A 17,667-nucleotide genomic window follows, 5' to 3' on the forward strand; every position below is an offset into this window, starting at 1 on the left:
TATGAAATTTATATGTATATGAAGTCTTGTGAAAAGCTAGAGGTATTGGTTGGTTAATGATAGTCAGTCAGTGAAGATTAAAAAAGGGTATTCTGTTTACGATAAGGGAAATATACCTCTGATCCCAAACGACTCTCTGCTGACATCCGACAGAAAGATAGTAGTGCTTGATGGAAAGCTGGTGACAACTTCCTGAAATAATTTTGTTAGGAGAAAAGAAAAGAATAGATCAGAGTTGACATTGATGGAATCCTAGTTATTCATTCAGTTTTAGTCATTATATATATATATATATATATATATATATATATATATATAGTGACATCTGAGAAGCATGTTTTCTGTGTTGCATATGGGCAACTTCAACTTGTTTGAAGTCATATTTGAGCTAGATTTTAACATTAGCAAACCCCTAGTTTTTGTTTTTTTGTTTAAACTAACTGCCATTTTGGATTGGATTAAAAATGCAATTTTTCTAATTCACAAGTTATTCCCACAGGGCTCACATTCTTGAAGATAGAGAATGATGATGTTGTACAGACAAAAATATGATTCAAAAATATGATTCAAAATATGATTCATATTCAAAAAAATATGATTCTTCATGAGTGAAGAAAATGAAGTTATGTTAACTCCAGCAGCGCTAGAAAAAAAATACAATCTTTGCAAACTGCCAAATGGCAAGGGAAAAGTACTATTTCTGCCTCAGTTAATTTTCTTGTGCATATTCCTATCCAACAAGCCTCAGAGATACTTTCCATCTTACTATACGAATAATGCCAACACCAGAGAAGTCAATTATAACCCTTGACACTAAACTCAAGTAATCTGGAAAAGCCAGCCAGAATTTCCAAGCCAGCCAGTAAATTTCCTACTAATTCTGTGCTAAAAGCAACTTTTAAAGGGAAGAATTTAAAATGAACAATATTTTCCCCTAGAGCATGAAGATAAGATATGCCACAAATTGTCAACAAAAGAAATATCCCATCCTGTATAAAAACTTAAAATTGATGGATATCAATCAATTTTAGAGAACTGAAATCTGGTAAACATACATTTATTTAAGCATATATTTGTCCAATAATCCTGAAGTCAACAATATGTGATTATACTGGAAGGAAAAGCACCTCTAATTTAGACACATTTCTGTACTATAAGGCCGAGGATAAGCGGGACACTAAAGTGTGCTCCTGTTTTCAGCCAAATGCACTGGAGGTGTAACTTGTACATCAGAGAAGTATGAACACAGGATTAAGTTGTTGCCATCAAGGTTTCTTTGTAAGAAGCCTATACCTTCTTGGGTCTAGTGGTTATCTGGCAGAGAGTACTGGTGCCTTACAGCTGAACTTCATCTTGCTTTGAATTATTCCGAGATTTAGCATTTTGGCAAACTAGTTTATGCCTACCCAAGCACTTTTCACCTGAATAGAATATAAACAGAAATAAGGTCTTATATTTTCTAGTTGCTAATCTATTCTAAGTGCTCACCCCTACATTCAGTTTGAGCTATGTCTCAAATTATACATCTTCCACCCCATTTTTTTTTTTGTATTAACAATTTATTGGTTCAGCGGATTGCTTTTTCTTATGAAAACTGTAACTGTTTGGTGGATAACTCACCAAATTTAGAAATTCTTCTGTAATTAAAGTGATGGCAATTTGGTAAGCATCTTCAAAAGACAAGAAGCACTGAGAACGACTATGCATATTTGGTTTGCTGTACACAGTTTAGGATTTAGCATGGGCATAGGGACTAGATGTGGGTTTAGAGAAACTGCTTTACAAGATTTTATGCTATAGGGCTGACAAAAGAAAACCTGCCCCACTTACTCCTATCACTCTTGATCAAGCTGAAGCTTGTACTTTGAGTTTGCTTAAGAGAGACTATCCTGAAGAAACGCCAGGATCTGTAAAATCTTAGAATGAGCTTTATCTTGCACAGATATTTTAATATAATACATACTGTGGCATACGTGACTTTAATACAATTTTCCTTGATACTAGAAGAGCTTTCAGGTTTTTTTTCCAATAATTTGTTAGTTTTAGTCAGTCATAGAGGACATCCTATGGGAACAGGATGCAGGCTTAAGCTTTTGGTTGGGAAATTTCTCATTAGACAAGTGGGAGAATGAGGTTTTGATAAAAGATCTAGGTCTAAAAGCCACGGCCTTCTTGGCCAATGAGTGAATAAAACTGACGCCGTATCACTGACCTTTTTTTAGCATTGTTTGGAATTATGAATCTATGAAACTAAAAAATAATAATGGGCCTTCTTAGACTTGACTTGCTCTTCTGAACTTTCTCTGATCAGAGAATGATTAAGAAAATGGCAAATAGCTATCACCATCCATTAGGACTGCCATGAGAATTATGAAGACATATGAACACCTTTTGAGAAACCACGAACCCAGAAAGTAGAGCTTTGTAATTAAAGTGTTCCCACTGATTTATCTTCTTTGATATTTCCTGATCTGGAATGTGAGTATTTACTTTCCTGAAGTCTAGGGACACTGGAAGCCTCCTTGTATTGCCTGCATCATTTTTAAAAACCTGTTAAGTATTCCACAGATTGTTTAATTATACAGTCCATCAGAATACCTGATAGAATGTAAGGATTGACAACCATCCTTGGTTTACAGCACCACAGAGTATATAAGATATTTAGATAACCATAACACATTGTCAATGACATTTCAAAAAAGGGGTAGTGGACTTCAAGAACTTAAGGATTTTTTTTAATCAGCAACTGAAATTCCTTCCAAAATCAATACAGTTAGCAATTTCCACACACTAGCAGTGAAAGAACGATCAGGAGAATAATATCTAATTCTTCTGATCTGACAATTGCTTAGTTAGGAGGAGTAGATTTCAAACTAATTTAGACTAATTGTTAGAACAGATCCAGCCACCACTGTATGACGGAATTCTCAGAACACTGAATAGCAACCTATTGTAAACAATAAAACTATTCCTTTAACAGTAGGCAATGACTATTCCTTTAACTTCATCTATGTAAAGATAAGTTACTAAGTAACAAGATTTGAAGCTAGCATGTTTTCAATGTATCCTAGCTTTTGGCAAACCTATATTTAACCTTTAGGGTTAATACTCTGGATAATTACTGTTTAAACTCAACATTTATAAAACTGCTCTTTGAAATCTAATTCCATACGATATTTTTAACACCTTTAAAAGACTGACTGATGTTCAGCTGAAATTGCCAGCCAACTTTCTTTTAAAAACTGTCCATTCTGCTTTTGCCAAGAGAGGATTAAATATTACCTTTAAGTATAAATTATTCTGTTGAGTGCAAAATCAAGTTTGATTTTAGGGCCTGTTCCTGCAATAGGCTCTGCTCAGGAAGACCACTGAAGTCAGTAGGACTCTGTGTGGATTCAGGGCTCTGCCTGACTAAAGTTCTTCAGAACCACGGCCTAAATTAGGACTACAAACCATCTCTATCCATCTGTATTTATTCAGATTGAAAGATGACAGACCAAGGAAGCTAAAGTTCTTCTAAAGTAGGAGCAGGTATTCTAGTTTCTAGCTTTAAAGTTAATTTGCTACCCTTACCATTGCTAGTGATTTACTTTTGTTCCCTAGAAAGAAAAAACATGCCTTCAGGTTTAAGTTTTCCATTGGATGCACGTAAGTGTATTCTGAATTGAACTCCACATTCAAAACTTTATTTAAAATAATGCGTGTTTGTATCTAAAACCTAGCATTTAAAAGCATTTTAATTTCTGCAAGTTAAGATTATTCTTACTAGAACTTTATAGTAATTTATTAATCTTACATTTTGAAGAATGAATAGATTGGATATTCAAGAAAAATACTAGAGGCTAGTCAAAATATGAAGCAGCAATTTTTCAAAAAATGGAAGTTATTTCCATTTTACAGGATTCACAATGAATTTGTTTTTTGCAAGAAAAAGTGAAGTGTTTAAAAAAAGTGAGTTCTGCCTCTTTTTGCTTTCATTTTTGGTAAGCTGCAATAAGACAATGTCCAGAGTTCCCCACCTACATTTTCATTTCTCTTTCTTCACTCCAACTTTTCAGAATGTTGACAACTTTTGAGAAGTTAGAGTAGGAAAACTACAGATTAATTTCCCCTGCTGCCAGTAACGTCTCAACAGCTGAGGAAGTTTTTGGGGAAAAAACTTCCCAGCCATATTCACTCTCAGAAAAAAGGGAAAAACACCTAGAAAATTTCTACTGCATTCTGTGGCAAGAGGAAAAAAAGTACAGAACAAAAGCAGAATTCCAAAAGTGTTGTTTTTCAAATGAAAATATCAGTTTTGAAATTTTCCATTAAATAGACAGATACAACTGAAAACAGGTTTCAGAGTAACAGCCGTGTTAGTCTGTATTCGTAAAAAGAAAAAAGAAAAGGAGTACTTGTGGCACCTTAGAGACTAACCAGTTTATTTGAGCATGAGCTTTCGTGAGCTACAGCTCACTTCATCGGATGCAAGTGGGGGTGAGAAAACCTGGATTAGTGCTGGAAATGACCCACCTTGATTATCATGCGCATTATAAAGAGAGGTTTCAAAGAGGGATGGGCTATTACCAGCAGGTGAGTGAGTTTGTATGTGTGTCTGTGGGGGGGGGGGGGGGGGGGGGAGGGGAAGGGTGAGAAAAACCTGGATTTGTGCTGGAAATGGCCCTCCTTGATGATCACTTTAGATAAGCTGTTACCAGCAGGAGAGTGGGGTGGGAGGAAGTTTTGTTTCATGGTCTCTGTGTGTATATAATGTCTTCTGCAGTTTCCACGATATGTTATGCATCCGATGAAGTGAGCTGTAGCTCACGAAAGCTCATGCTCAAATAAACTGGTTAGTCTCTAAGGTGCCACAAGTACTCCTTTTCTTTTTACAACTGAAAACAGTTTCCCTTGAAAAAAATTGGCTTTCAGCATTTTTCAGTATGAAAATGTTTTGGTTGGAAAATTTTGAGCTGAAATAACTCATAAGGCAATCTTACTCAGAGCTGTTTCTGTATGAGAACAATAACTTTAGAAGTTGTACAAACTCCTTTACTAAGCATTTTTGGACTACAATATTCTTATTGGTTATATGCATGTTTCTTTCTTTCTCCCAACCACTACAATGCTCAAAAATATCAGCGTGATAAGGATACTTTTTCTGAGATGACTATGAGATTGAAGATCTTGGTCAAAGAAACTAGGACTATAGCTCAGAAAAGTTGCCTCTGGAAACTTTAAAAGTTGGCTTTCCACTAGCTGTCTTCCAGTCATCTGGCAGAGAGGCGGATTTAAGAGACAGGTTACATATCACAGTTAATAGTTCTGTAATTCCGTATCTCAGTTCCTTCAGGACTCTTGGGTGAATGCCATCTGGTCCTGGTGATTTACTAGTATTTAAACTTATCAATCTGTTCCAAAACCTCCTTTACAACACCTCAATCTGGCACAGTTCCTTAAATGTCAGCTAAAAAGAATGACTCAGGTGTAGCAATTTCCCCCACATCCTCTGCAGTGAAGACCAATGCAAAGAATTAATTTAGCTTTTCTACAATGACCTTGCCTTGCCAACCTGACTGTATGGCAGACTTCCTGCTTCTGACGTACTTACAATTTTTGTTGTCGTTAGTTTGTGCGTCTTTTGCTAGTTGCTCTTCTAATTCTTTTTGGCCTGCCTAAGTATACTTTTATACTCTACTAGCCAGAGTTTATGCTCCTTTCAATTTTCCTCACTATGATCTGACTTTCAATTTTTAAAGCCTCAATCAGCTTCTTTTACTCTGTTTACCCACGGGGGCATTTTTCTGGTTCTCTATTTTTTTTTTTTTTTTTGGTTTGGTTTTGGGTATGCATACAGCTTGAGCCTCTTTTAAAAGTTTCCATGCAGCTTGCAGGTATTTCACTCTTGATTGTTTCCTTTTAAATTTCCATTTAACTAGCCTCCTCATCTTTGTGTAGTTCCCCCTTTGGAAATTAAATACTACTATGGTGGGTTTCTTTCACATTTCACCCCCTAAAAAAAAAGTTAAATTTTATCACATTATGTTCGCTATTACTGAGCAGTTCAGCTATATTCACCTCTTGGACCAGATCCTGTGCTCCATTTAGGAATAAAATCAAGAATTTCCTCTCTCCTTCTGAGTTCCAGGACTAGCTGTTCCAATAAGCAGTCATTAGAAATTTTACCTAGTGGCTAGAAATTTTATCTCTGCATCTCACCCCTGAAGTGATGTACCCAGTCAATATGGGGATAGTTGAAATCCCCCATTACTACTGATTTTTCTGTTTTTGTAATGTCCCTGAGCATTCCACAATCACCATCCCCACTCTGGTCAAGTGGTCAGTAGTATATTCCTACTGCTATGCTCTTATTCAAGCACGGAATTTCTATCCATGGAGATTCTGTGATACAGTTTGACTAATTTAAGATTTTTACAATACTTGACTCTATGCTTTCTTTCACATATAGTGCCGTCTCCGACCAGCATGACCTACTCTGTCATTTGTATATATTTTGTACCCGGCTATTACAGTGTCTTATTGGTTATCATTGTTCCACCAAGTTTCTGTGATGCATATTATATCAATAGCCTAATTTAATATCAGATGGTCATGAATAAGCCAGACTGGAACCAGGTTTTACCCATTACCAGCTGACACAATGTGTCTGCGTATATGCTGACTGTAAAGTCTTATTTAATCTCACATAAGTGAATAGTGCTCTAAGGTTGCATTTTAATACTACGTTTCTAGTGATAAGATCCAAGTCTCAAATCTCCAACAGCTGAATGTCACTGGACTTTTAAGGACATCCTTCCTAAAAGGATAAGACAGTAAAATGCATATATTTCTGACATTTAAATTGTAATTATAGAGTTAACATCTTTAGTTATATTAGTACGCATTTTTCTAAACAATGCCTAAATACCAAACTCCTCCATCTCACTGGAGGAAGAACAGAATAGATTTTAAAAAGAGATGGAACATAGGGAAAAAATAGTAACATCCCCTTCCCCTCATTCATTGTTTTGATATCAGTGTTTTCTCCCTACAATTCTGAACTTAGGAGTGGACAGAAGTAAAAAAAAAAAAAATTCTTAATATTTAGTTTTAAAATTGAAAATGTGTAATTTAACATCTTGAGTACAAATGTACTCAATGAACTCACACCCTTCCCAAAATACAAAAGAATTTAGAGAAATTTGTAAAAGCCATCTATTATACTTAAATGAAGGGATTAAAGACTGGAAATTAGGACGCAAGAGGTAGAAAAGAACTAAACTCTGTAGCACTGTGCTTTTAGAAAAAAAAAAATCTCCCTACTGTGAAAAAAAGCATTTCAGTTTAAAACTTTTATCACTAACCTATTAGGTTTATCAAAGTGTATTGCAGCTTTATTTGACAGAGCACAAGAGGGCAATTTCTCTCTCTCTTTGCTAGGGAGAGAATTTAGTGTATCATCTTTAGGTGTCTTTGAATCTGCTTCAGCTGATATGGAAAGGCTTAGTTCCTCAGTTTTCCCATGTTTACTGTCATTGTCTGAACTCTTGATATCTAAGTAACGTCCATTGTCCTCTGGAACTGAGAGAGGCACTTGGTCTAAAGAGGAGTGGACTAAGTCACAAACCACTGGAACAGCAAAGTTTTCATTCTTGAGGAAGTCTATTTCACTAAAAGAAGAAAAACAAATGTTACATTGTTTGCAGCTTTTCAAAAGAAGATCTGAATCAGGCAACTGAAATATGAAAATATTGTGGTGTAAATGAACATGCTACGTCAATTCTTTTTTACAACTTCAGTAATGTCTCATCTTGTATCATACGAGATGTGTCGGTGAACACTCTGACATACTATGCTCTGCTCCTTTCACAGGGTACATCTACTGCAGAGAACAAACAAACAAACATCACCACCCAAGTTTCAGAGCCCAGACCAACTGACTCAGGCTTGTGCTACAGGGCTCAAATACCAGTGCAGATGTTCCCGCTTGGGCTAGGGAAATGCGTCCCCCTGGTGAGGGGAATGCCTCTCAGAACCAGGGGTCCAGCCTGAGTGAGAATGTCTACACTGCTATTTTTAGTCACAAGCCTGAGTCAGTTGACGTGGCCTCTGAGACTCACTGCCACAGTGGTGGTGGGTTTTTTTTGCAGTGTAGATGTACTCTTTTTTGGTAAAGAAAAATGAAATGGTGTTGCCAGAAAGATCTTAAAAATGAAAGGGTAGAAAGATTCAGCTTTGTATGTTTTGGGCTGAACCCAAAGAATTGAACAAACACAAAGTGTCAAGAAGCACAAGTCTGTATGGAGTTAATATTTAAGATGTTTTGGCTCCGAATTAATTTTCAGAGTTCAATATTTAATATACTTTCACCTGGCCTGAAATGGTACCTATACACTTTGACAAAATACCTGAGAGGTATTCACTTTTTGTATATATAGATACATACTCTGAAGAAATCTTATTGTGTAACTTAAGGGATACTTAAAAGCTGGTGCAAGACTAATACTTTGGTTTTATTTATTTCAAAAGGAGAAAGTTGTTAAAATGAACATCCCCTCAGCAGTGTTTGCAACACAAGTACTGCAGCACTTGGAAACCAAAAGAAATTGATGACAGAAGTGAAACAGACTTCTACAGATTTTCATTTTCCACTCAGAGAGAAATGCAAACACAAACAGTTCAACAGTGAAGAGCAAAAAGTATTTAAGTTCATTTTAGTTTCACTGTTTAAACATATTTAAATTAAGGATGTAAGATATTAACCGGTTAACCGATAAGCATCAGTCTTACCGGTAATGTATTCAGTGTGTTTAAATGTCTAATGTGTGGGGCCGGCAGCTGGTACCCCATTTAAAACGTGGGGGTGCTGCAGCACCCCCCACACCTCTAGTTCCCGTGCTTATGTTGTGAACTCGTCAACGGTTAAACATTTAACTGATACAATTGTAATAATTTAAATGGTTACTTTTTTAAAATGTCATTTACATCCCTAATTTAAATAAGATTCCTTATATATCTATATTTAAGTCAACCGTGATTGATAAATGCACATGATAAATTACTACATAGGCTGAACCTCTCTAGTCTGGCAGCCTCGGGACCTGACTGGTGCCAAACAAGTGAATTTGCTGAACCATGGGAGGTCAATATTGTAGCGAGCAGGTCTCTTTTTATTTTTATCTCGCCGAGGCGACTAAATGGAAAAAGGCTTGCAATGCCGCCTAGCCAAGGCTTACCAGCTCTCTTCATAACAAAGTGTTAGTGTTGTTACAGAATTTTACTGTATTGGCACAAGGAAATAAGTAGATAAAGCATAAAAAACATAAAATAAAATTATGCCAGACCACGGATGTTGCCGGAGCAGAGAGTGCCGGATTAGAGAGGTTCAACCTGTATGTAACGGGAGCCCTTAAAAAGCTCTATACATTTGAAATATTCTATTGGTTCTAACAGAATTCCATATATTAAAGGTAAGATTCTGTCAGTTCTAGAGACAATCCCTATGAACAACTAGTGAGGTTTTTTGTTTTAAATATTTTACATATATTCTTATGTAAAACGCTGCAAAATCAAAAATACATACCTCTCAAGTCTTCGGATTTGTTCCATCAAAGACCATTTCTCACTGTTTAATGCATTAATTTGATCTTCTAATTTTTGCACTATTAAGCATTGCTAAATGCAAGATAAAAATAATGAAAACAATTTAGCAAATTCCACTTATGACAGTACATAATAAACCTACATAAGTGTTTAAAGTATAATCTTACTTCTATTGACTGTGATGCTCCAAATATAGGAACACTCCCTAGTGTAGGAGTGGTAACCTCTGTCTCATCCTCTTCAACACCAACTGCTACATCCACAACATCTCTTGCAGTTACTTGATGGTTTCCGAAGTCACGATAGAGTTGTAACAAGTCTGGAGGCTTTGGAATGTTCAATCCTACATCATCCCACAGTTCAAAATCCTTGAAAAGATTAAAAGCAGAGTCAGAAGTCTATGGCAGATTTCTTTTTATTCTTGAATTTTTATTCACTTCATTACATGTATATACCTGCATAAGAACAAGACACATGCCAAAATGTCATGGGTATTTTGGAGAATGCAAGGTGAGCTGCTTATACCCAACTGAAGGGAAAAACAGAAGAAGTCAAAGTTGCTGCTCCAGGGCAGAAAGTAGTATCTCCCCAAATAAACTTCTAAGATCTGCATTAGGAAGCCTTCCAAAATGCACATCTGGCAATTTTGTAGTTGTTTCTTTCATAAGTTGTGTGGGTTTTATCAGGTATGCCAGTCAAGCAAATTTTTAGCATAAAGCAGGCAGCAGGTGGAAGGGTATTTGTACTACTGATGCAGGAGTCTTTTTTCCCCTCAAAGTTTAAACAGATAAATAAATAAAATAAATTCCATCTCACAGACACAATAAAATCTATCTATCTATCTATCTATCTGTAATACAGGGGCCTAAATTTTCAAAAATGCAAAGTCACAAAAAATGTGTGCACAAATAATCCATTACTTACATAACTGGTTATTTGAGTGCATATTCCCATTCACTATTGGGTACCATGGGTGGCAGGTGAGGCTTTCCCTTGGGGAGGCTAGGAGGCTCCCTGCCCCACCTGTTTCGGCCAAGGCCCCACCCCCACTTGCTGCTCTCAGCTCCCCGAAGGCCCTGGTTGGGTCGAGCTCTTGGCCATGGCTGGAGCTCCAAACCAGTTCCACCACCACTCCACCTCTTCTTTTCCCCCACCACACCCACCGCAGCCCCACCCCCTGCTCACTCCTTCCCTATCCCTACTGCAGTCCTGAGACTGGAAAAGCTCTGTGCCACGGCTCCGGGTCTGCTGTGGGAAGTGAGAGCTCCTCCAGCCCCAGAACTGAGGAAGGAGGGGGAAATTTTTCCAGGGCCCCAAATCCACAACTGCCCCTCCCCCCCAGCATGAGGTTTGGGGAAGCGTAGCCTCCATCAGTCTCCATTACACGCCACACATGTTGGGCATCAAATCGCAGTAACTGTGTACATTTCAAAACCTGGAGACCATTTTATCTTTTTAGACTATCACCTAAAGTTCTCTATTTTCTCGTTTGACTAGTCTGCATTATTTCTATCTCCACTATTAAGTTTGCTCAAAATAACTAACATAAGAAAAGAGAAGAACATGTGTAAGACATTAAAATACATTTGATTATTCAAGTATTGTGTCACTTTGGGTTTGTCTACTCAGCAGCTGGGATTGTGCTCCCCAGGGTAGGGAGATGAGCATGCAAAAGCTCTGTTTGAGCTGGTGTGCTAAAAACAGCAGTGTGGCTGCTGCCGTGACAGCTTGAGGTAGCCACCCAAACTCAAATCTGTCTAAGCCCGAGTATGGACACCTGTAGCTAGCTTAAGCTGCCAACTATGCCACAGTGGCTGCATTGCTACTTTTAGGCTGCTAACTTGAATGGGACTCGTGTATGTCTGTCTAAACATACTGAGAAGCATGCTCCTAGCAGATGTGCATAGATACTCTTAAAGAACATTTTCAAAGGTATTAAATGCTGACATTTTTGTACAATTCTTTCCCACTGTTCTTCAGGCACACATTTCTTGTTTTATATTAGAGATCTAGGATTTATTTTTTCCACTCTCTGCCTTTGAGGGCAGAATTTGGCCCACAGTTTCTGTTATTGCTGATTATGCATGAGAATCAGAGAATCCAACTTGACTGTCAGAGAATGGGTTGAGTTTGAAGGGCTGGCCATTAGAAATTTTTTCTCCTGTAAACTGAACACATTTGGTATATAATGTGAGACATGTGCAACCCAACAATTTAATTTTTATGGAGTCAATCTGAAGAGCAGAAATGCACGTTAAGGACACCACACTTAATGGAGAGCCTCAAAGAATTCTTTTAGAGAGATAAACAGTTCTGTTTTACACTATTTCAGTATTACAGAAATTTTCATGTAATATGTGGTAGCATTTAAGTTTTTCCATAAAGATGTGCATTTTGTCCACTGTTATATGGATTTACAAAATATTATCCAATACTATGTGATAGTAATTCCCATCCCTTACTTTATTTTTATTGAACCTTAAAAACAGAGTAAATTCTGAGAGTTAATATTGTACACAGTTTGACTGAGAAATAGGTATTGTATAAATTTATGAAAACTGCTGCACAATATTTTATGCTGAGGAAGGATTGCTTGCTTTACCTTATTTAAAACATACTGATAAAATTCATTTGGATTTCTATTTACTCACTTCAAAGTAGCAAGCAGAATATTCTTGATCATTTTCTTGGTATTTGTTCCATGGCATGTAAAATGAAGTTGAATTTTTGAAAAAAACATTGTTTTTTCCCCTACTGGTAAAGCTTCCATTGTGGTTCATAACTCCATTATTGAGGGGGTGATTGGCTGGGAAGTATTAAGCAAGTAGAAGAGCTGAACTCTTTCCCTGCATGTTGGTTGTAAGTCTCGGGGACTGTCAACATTAACCCAGAAATGAGCAGATAATCAAACTTTTCTAAAGAAGCTAAACTGAGGGAATCACTACACAAACTTGCAATAGTTACCCTCAAGCTATTTTTTCTCCATATATTTACGTCTGATGACAAATGCACGATAAATTGTTTAGAAAATTAATTTCTCATTTCACTCTCTATATGCTGTAATTAGAATACACATGAAATTGATACATAAAATGGTTATTGGTAATAAAAACTTTATAATCAATTGAAGGTTTTCAGAAGAAGATAATGTTCAAAATTTTACAACTAAATTCTTCAACACACCTTTTAAGAGTGACATTGTGTGAGAATGTCAGCATACCGGAAAAATATATGGTAGTTTTGCATTTACAAATTACAACTGGATAATGGGATTACCAGATTATAAAATGCTCTGAAATAATCAAATCATTGGTTCTTCTACAACTACTAGAAGTAGACCAATGACTGACTGTACATGACCAAAACAAGGCTATGAAATTTGAAGTAAAATCTTAATTACTTGTAAAAAGTTAATCTGAACACTGCTGATTAGCGAATGATGCATTTTTTTAGTTAATACGAGTTGATATAGTTCTACCCATTTTTAAGTGCTCTCCAACCCCTTATTTACATGTTTTGCAAACAGAGCCTATTCTGATGCATTACTTAGTGCTCCTGTACTTTCAATTTATGGCTCGAACCAGCAAAATATTTATGAACTTGCTTAATTTTATGCATGTTAGTAGTCCCACTAACTCCACTGGGATTACTCAAATGCATATAATTTAGTGTATGTGTAAGAGTTTGCAAAACCAGAGCTCATTTCAAGAACTACTCTGACCTCAAAAACAAATTTAAAAAAACCCAGATTTGAACATAGGAAGTGGAGGCAAACATTTTTATCAAAAAGATTAACCAAACTTTACCTGATCATCACTTTCATCTGAAAAGGTTATTGAAGTAAGCTTGTAACTATTCTTTAATAAAAATTCATTGACTAGGAAGTTTAGAGCTCTTTTCTCAAGAGGTTTGATTGGCTCCTGGAAAAAAGAAAAAATGAAAACTGTAAATCTTATGCTCACCTTCTTTATGGTTGCTATGCTACAGATGTATATGAATTAAAGTTATTAACTCAATTTCTGTCAACCACCTACCTGAATTTCAGGACTTGATTTATAATTTTTTCGTTCCTGCAAAGGAACTTCATTTTCTGCCAAAAAAAAAAAATTAACATAAAATTTACTCTTTCATCTGGAAAGAGCTCAGCTACTTCTACATTGTCAAAGTAGAAAGACTAAAGAAAAGGTTTATGTACACCACCTGCAGCCTGAGTCAGGTTGGCTCGGAGGGCCTGAATGGTCTCCTTGGCTTTCCGTAGTTCAAACTCCAGGACTGGACAGGGATTTGGATTAAACACACACAGGCATCCAACCAAGGAAAGGGAAACAAAAATAAAATATAAAAAGCAAGGATGGGTGTAAAAAAAATATACAGTTTGTATTGAACAGAAAACATGCAGTCTTTAAGGAACTCATGGATACATGCAGCAGAGTTGGCCTGAAAGCAAACTGGTGAACATTTTCCATAATCATAGTGGTCTAACTGTTAACAAAGCTGGAAGTTCAAGCTGTCTGACAAGGAATCGCTGTAGGTTTTTAATAAAATTACTATAATATGTATCTTAACTTTGCTTTAAATTGAGGAAAATGTTGTGATGCTTCCACCCTTACCCTCTCCAAATCCTAGTAACCAATATACTGTGATCTTTTGGGATAAAACAAAGGGGAGAAGTTTTTTAAAAAGCTAGTGTTAGAGCTAGTGGAAGCAGTTTGTGTGGCAAAGCTGAAAACATTTAGAATGCCATGATATTATTGTCCTTTTAAACTATTTAAGGTTGTTTTATAATAAAGAAACGACACACTATTTTGCTACTTTGAATGAATGCCATGGAAACATCTCAAAGTTTGAATCCCACTGTATTTTTTGCTACGAGACAGTTACCAAAATATCATTTACAAGGTTTTTTGTTACAATTCCTATGAGTTTTCTGTTATTTTCTAGAAGTAGACTTGGATCTTTCACTTTAACAAGACTCAGTGAAGCTTCTGCAACAAGTCAAATACATTTAGATATGCATAGCTAAAAGGAAGACCTATATATCTCATTAGAGTCCTCAGAGGAAGCTTACAGTACACTTACTCATAAGCAATCTTTCCTCTGAAAGTCTTTACTTATACTACAGTTCTAAAACTGGTCAATTGAACTCAAGTTCAAAATTGGAGATCCAAAGAGTATAATAAAATTTAGCTGTTCAACGTCTCCATTACGAATTATCCTAACAATGTTCCAATAAAGTTTACTCTAACAAGTATTTTTTAAATGTGAGTACAGTGTCAGGTATACAGTGGCTGCCAATTTAATCAGGGTCAGGTATACAGTGGCTGCCAATTTAAAATATACTATGAATCGCTGTAAAAGGATTTAACGACTTTCCGTTTCATAGCCATTTACATTTAAACATTTTGAGGGAACCTATTTAGGGAGTTACCAGCGTCCAGACACCTTACTGATTCAACTCAGCCAGGTATACAGTATGTGCATTAGTCTGAATACCAAATGTAGGCAATTATACTTAAATACCAAATATTCAGTTGCCTAGAGAAAATGAAGTAGTTCAGTATTTAACTATAAGTGACAAAACTATATACTTAAGTGTTAGCTAAAACTACTTTGGACAGCTGAGATTGTCTAAACTAGTTTAATTTTAATACCGATGTGAAGCTAATGATGCTTTAACTCTGTCAAATAAGAATACGTTTAATATATTCTTTACACAATCATTGCCTGGAAACACTTTACTGGAGTATTCTGAAAGACTATTTTAGATGACAATGCCATGAACTCAGTGTTTCATTTAATTGGCTCTTGTTTGTAAGATGTATTATTCAGTTCTGGACAAAAGTGTACAAATAATTCACTTTCCTGTTGGACTGTCATTAACAAGAGCCTCTTGACTATAAATGAGTGCATGGAAAAAAGATTCACTCAGTTTGCATTTATCCATCAAAACTGAAGTAGTAACTACAGTACATCACATTTACTATATGAAAGTAACTTGTCTGATGCACAGAATTTTACTGCAGCAGTACAAAAGCACAACTGAGGATCTGATGAGAAAGTATGTAAAAGATCTCTTTAGTAGTCAGCAATGCTGATCTGCAAACATTTCTGTGCAACCAAGTTAGAAAACGTTTTTACAGAAAATTACACTTTTATATAAAACTAATCATTTTTAGCATTTGCTTAAACATATGAATATCACACAAGTTTATAGTTAGATTCTAAATAGTAATGTGTTGATTTATTCAATTTTGAAAAATATAAAAACCATGTAACTGATTGATTTCAGATAAAATAATCATTTAACAAAAAGTGAGCATGTATTCATATTTTTAGATCTCTTTAAAATATTATAAATGATAAAAAATAAATTACAGAACAATTGCAGATCAGAAGTGCCCTGCACCAGAATGATATAATGTAAAAGAGTACTGGTAAAAAAAACAAACTGGAGAAACTCAGGAATCCCAATGAGGAAAACTGAAGCAGAAATAAGAAAGACATATGACTGAAGGCATAGAAAGCCAAAAAAACCCATGTCAGACAAACCCATGTCAGACGGCAAGAATTAAAATTTTAGTGAACAATTGCAATGATCCTGAAGGAATAAAACACAACCATTATGACTTTACCTGCTTGTTCCCACCAAAATGGGTTACTCTGCTGCATGTTTCTCTTTAAACGGCTTAAGATTTTAAATAAGACAAATATCTGAGGAGCACTAGCTCTACAGTATGTCAAACGGCCACATTATATGGCACAAAATAAAACTGACCCTGTTAAGTCTCAGACCTCATTTTTTTATTGTGCATAACTCAGCTATTTTTGCTCCCACCAGACTGACAAAATTTCAGTCTTCAGCAACCCAAATTTTTTATTTTTTTGTTGTTAAGGCAAAAAGCGTACATTTGTCAGCATTTGCTTTTTCTTACTGTTCATGATTTGTAAAATGTTAGTCCAGAATATTGATTAATCTTTAAAAATATCATTCAGAATTAACTTTTTATTTGAGAGACACAACTATGCATATTTCAACAAGCAGTTATATTTCATGATGTCTTGTTACTGCATTCTTTATTATACAACAGTGGCCAGCACTAATGTCAATATATGCTGATAGTTCTAGATGGGGAGATCTTTTAAACTCTATTTAAGAGAAAAATTGCAGTATCATACCATTACCTGTTAACTTAGCAAATATTGACCACTGTATGGTATCAGTACCTTGCTGTCGGGGAGTTTAATTCCCTTCTGATCTAAGGGCAGCGAGTATAAATACCTCCAGTGGACTCAGTCCATTGGACTGCTTTAAGCGTCAGGCTTGATGAACCAGCTAACAGGTACAGCCCATTAGGGAACTTGGAGGGAAGACTTATCAAGAGCAATCCAGATAAAGTCTAAGTGTTTGGTGTGAGACAGCTCTCTTAAGGAAGAAATTGAGTTTCCTCCCACCTCTGTGAGGAAAGCAGAGGTTCAGAAGCGGGAGCCCAGAATGTAGCTAATCTCTCTACAAGAGGGTATCATTGAACTTTTCACCATGCCCTAAAATTCAATAGTTTCTGTTGTCTATTTGCCTTCCAAGTAAGGAAGGCAAAACTGCCCAGGCAGAATTTGCTTCAAGAGCCTGGGGTTGCTTGCTCCTTCTACAAGGAAGAAGAGCTCAGATTGCCTTCATTGCCTTAGGAAAGCACTGAGCCTGCATTAGTGAAGTTGAACCTTCCAAATAAGTGACTAAAGGTCTAGGGTCAAGATTTTTAAAAACTATCATTTTCAGTGCCTCAATTTGTGGGTGACTAATCTGAGACACCGTTAAGAGGCTTGATTTTCAGGGTGGGTTGGCTCAACATTTTCTTAAAAACCAGGCTTCTTTAAGAATCTCAAAATCATTAGACACTTGAGACTCTTGACCTTAAGGCTGAGAACTCAAGTTTAAAACACTCTGCAAGTAACACTCATAGACTACTTCTGACAGGATAGGGGGACAGGCAGAAGGAATGCAGGGCTATGCTATGTTAGAAATCTTCTCTCTGGATGAAGAAAATAAAGTAGTTGCAATACATATCTGAAATATAACCAGCTTGG

General features: G+C 36.2%; 1 protein-coding gene across 1 annotated transcript in view; it reads right to left on the reverse strand.

The window, feature by feature from the left end:
- RELCH (RAB11 binding and LisH domain, coiled-coil and HEAT repeat containing) overlaps positions 1-17,667 on the reverse strand; it is a 120,095-nt gene that overhangs the window by 72,958 nt on the left and 29,470 nt on the right. The window contains exons 3-9 of the mRNA XM_074944972.1: positions 13,786-13,857; positions 13,620-13,675; positions 13,392-13,505; positions 9,753-9,953; positions 9,566-9,657; positions 7,347-7,652; positions 117-192 (exon numbers count right to left, since the gene is read on the reverse strand). Coding sequence (XP_074801073.1) covers positions 117-192; positions 7,347-7,652; positions 9,566-9,657; positions 9,753-9,953; positions 13,392-13,505; positions 13,620-13,675; positions 13,786-13,857 — 917 coding nt within the window. The remainder of the gene's footprint in view (positions 1-116; positions 193-7,346; positions 7,653-9,565; positions 9,658-9,752; positions 9,954-13,391; positions 13,506-13,619; positions 13,676-13,785; positions 13,858-17,667) is intronic.

Source organism: Natator depressus, chromosome 2 (assembly GCF_965152275.1).
Source record: "Natator depressus isolate rNatDep1 chromosome 2, rNatDep2.hap1, whole genome shotgun sequence".
NCBI lineage: Eukaryota > Metazoa > Chordata > Testudines > Cheloniidae > Natator > Natator depressus.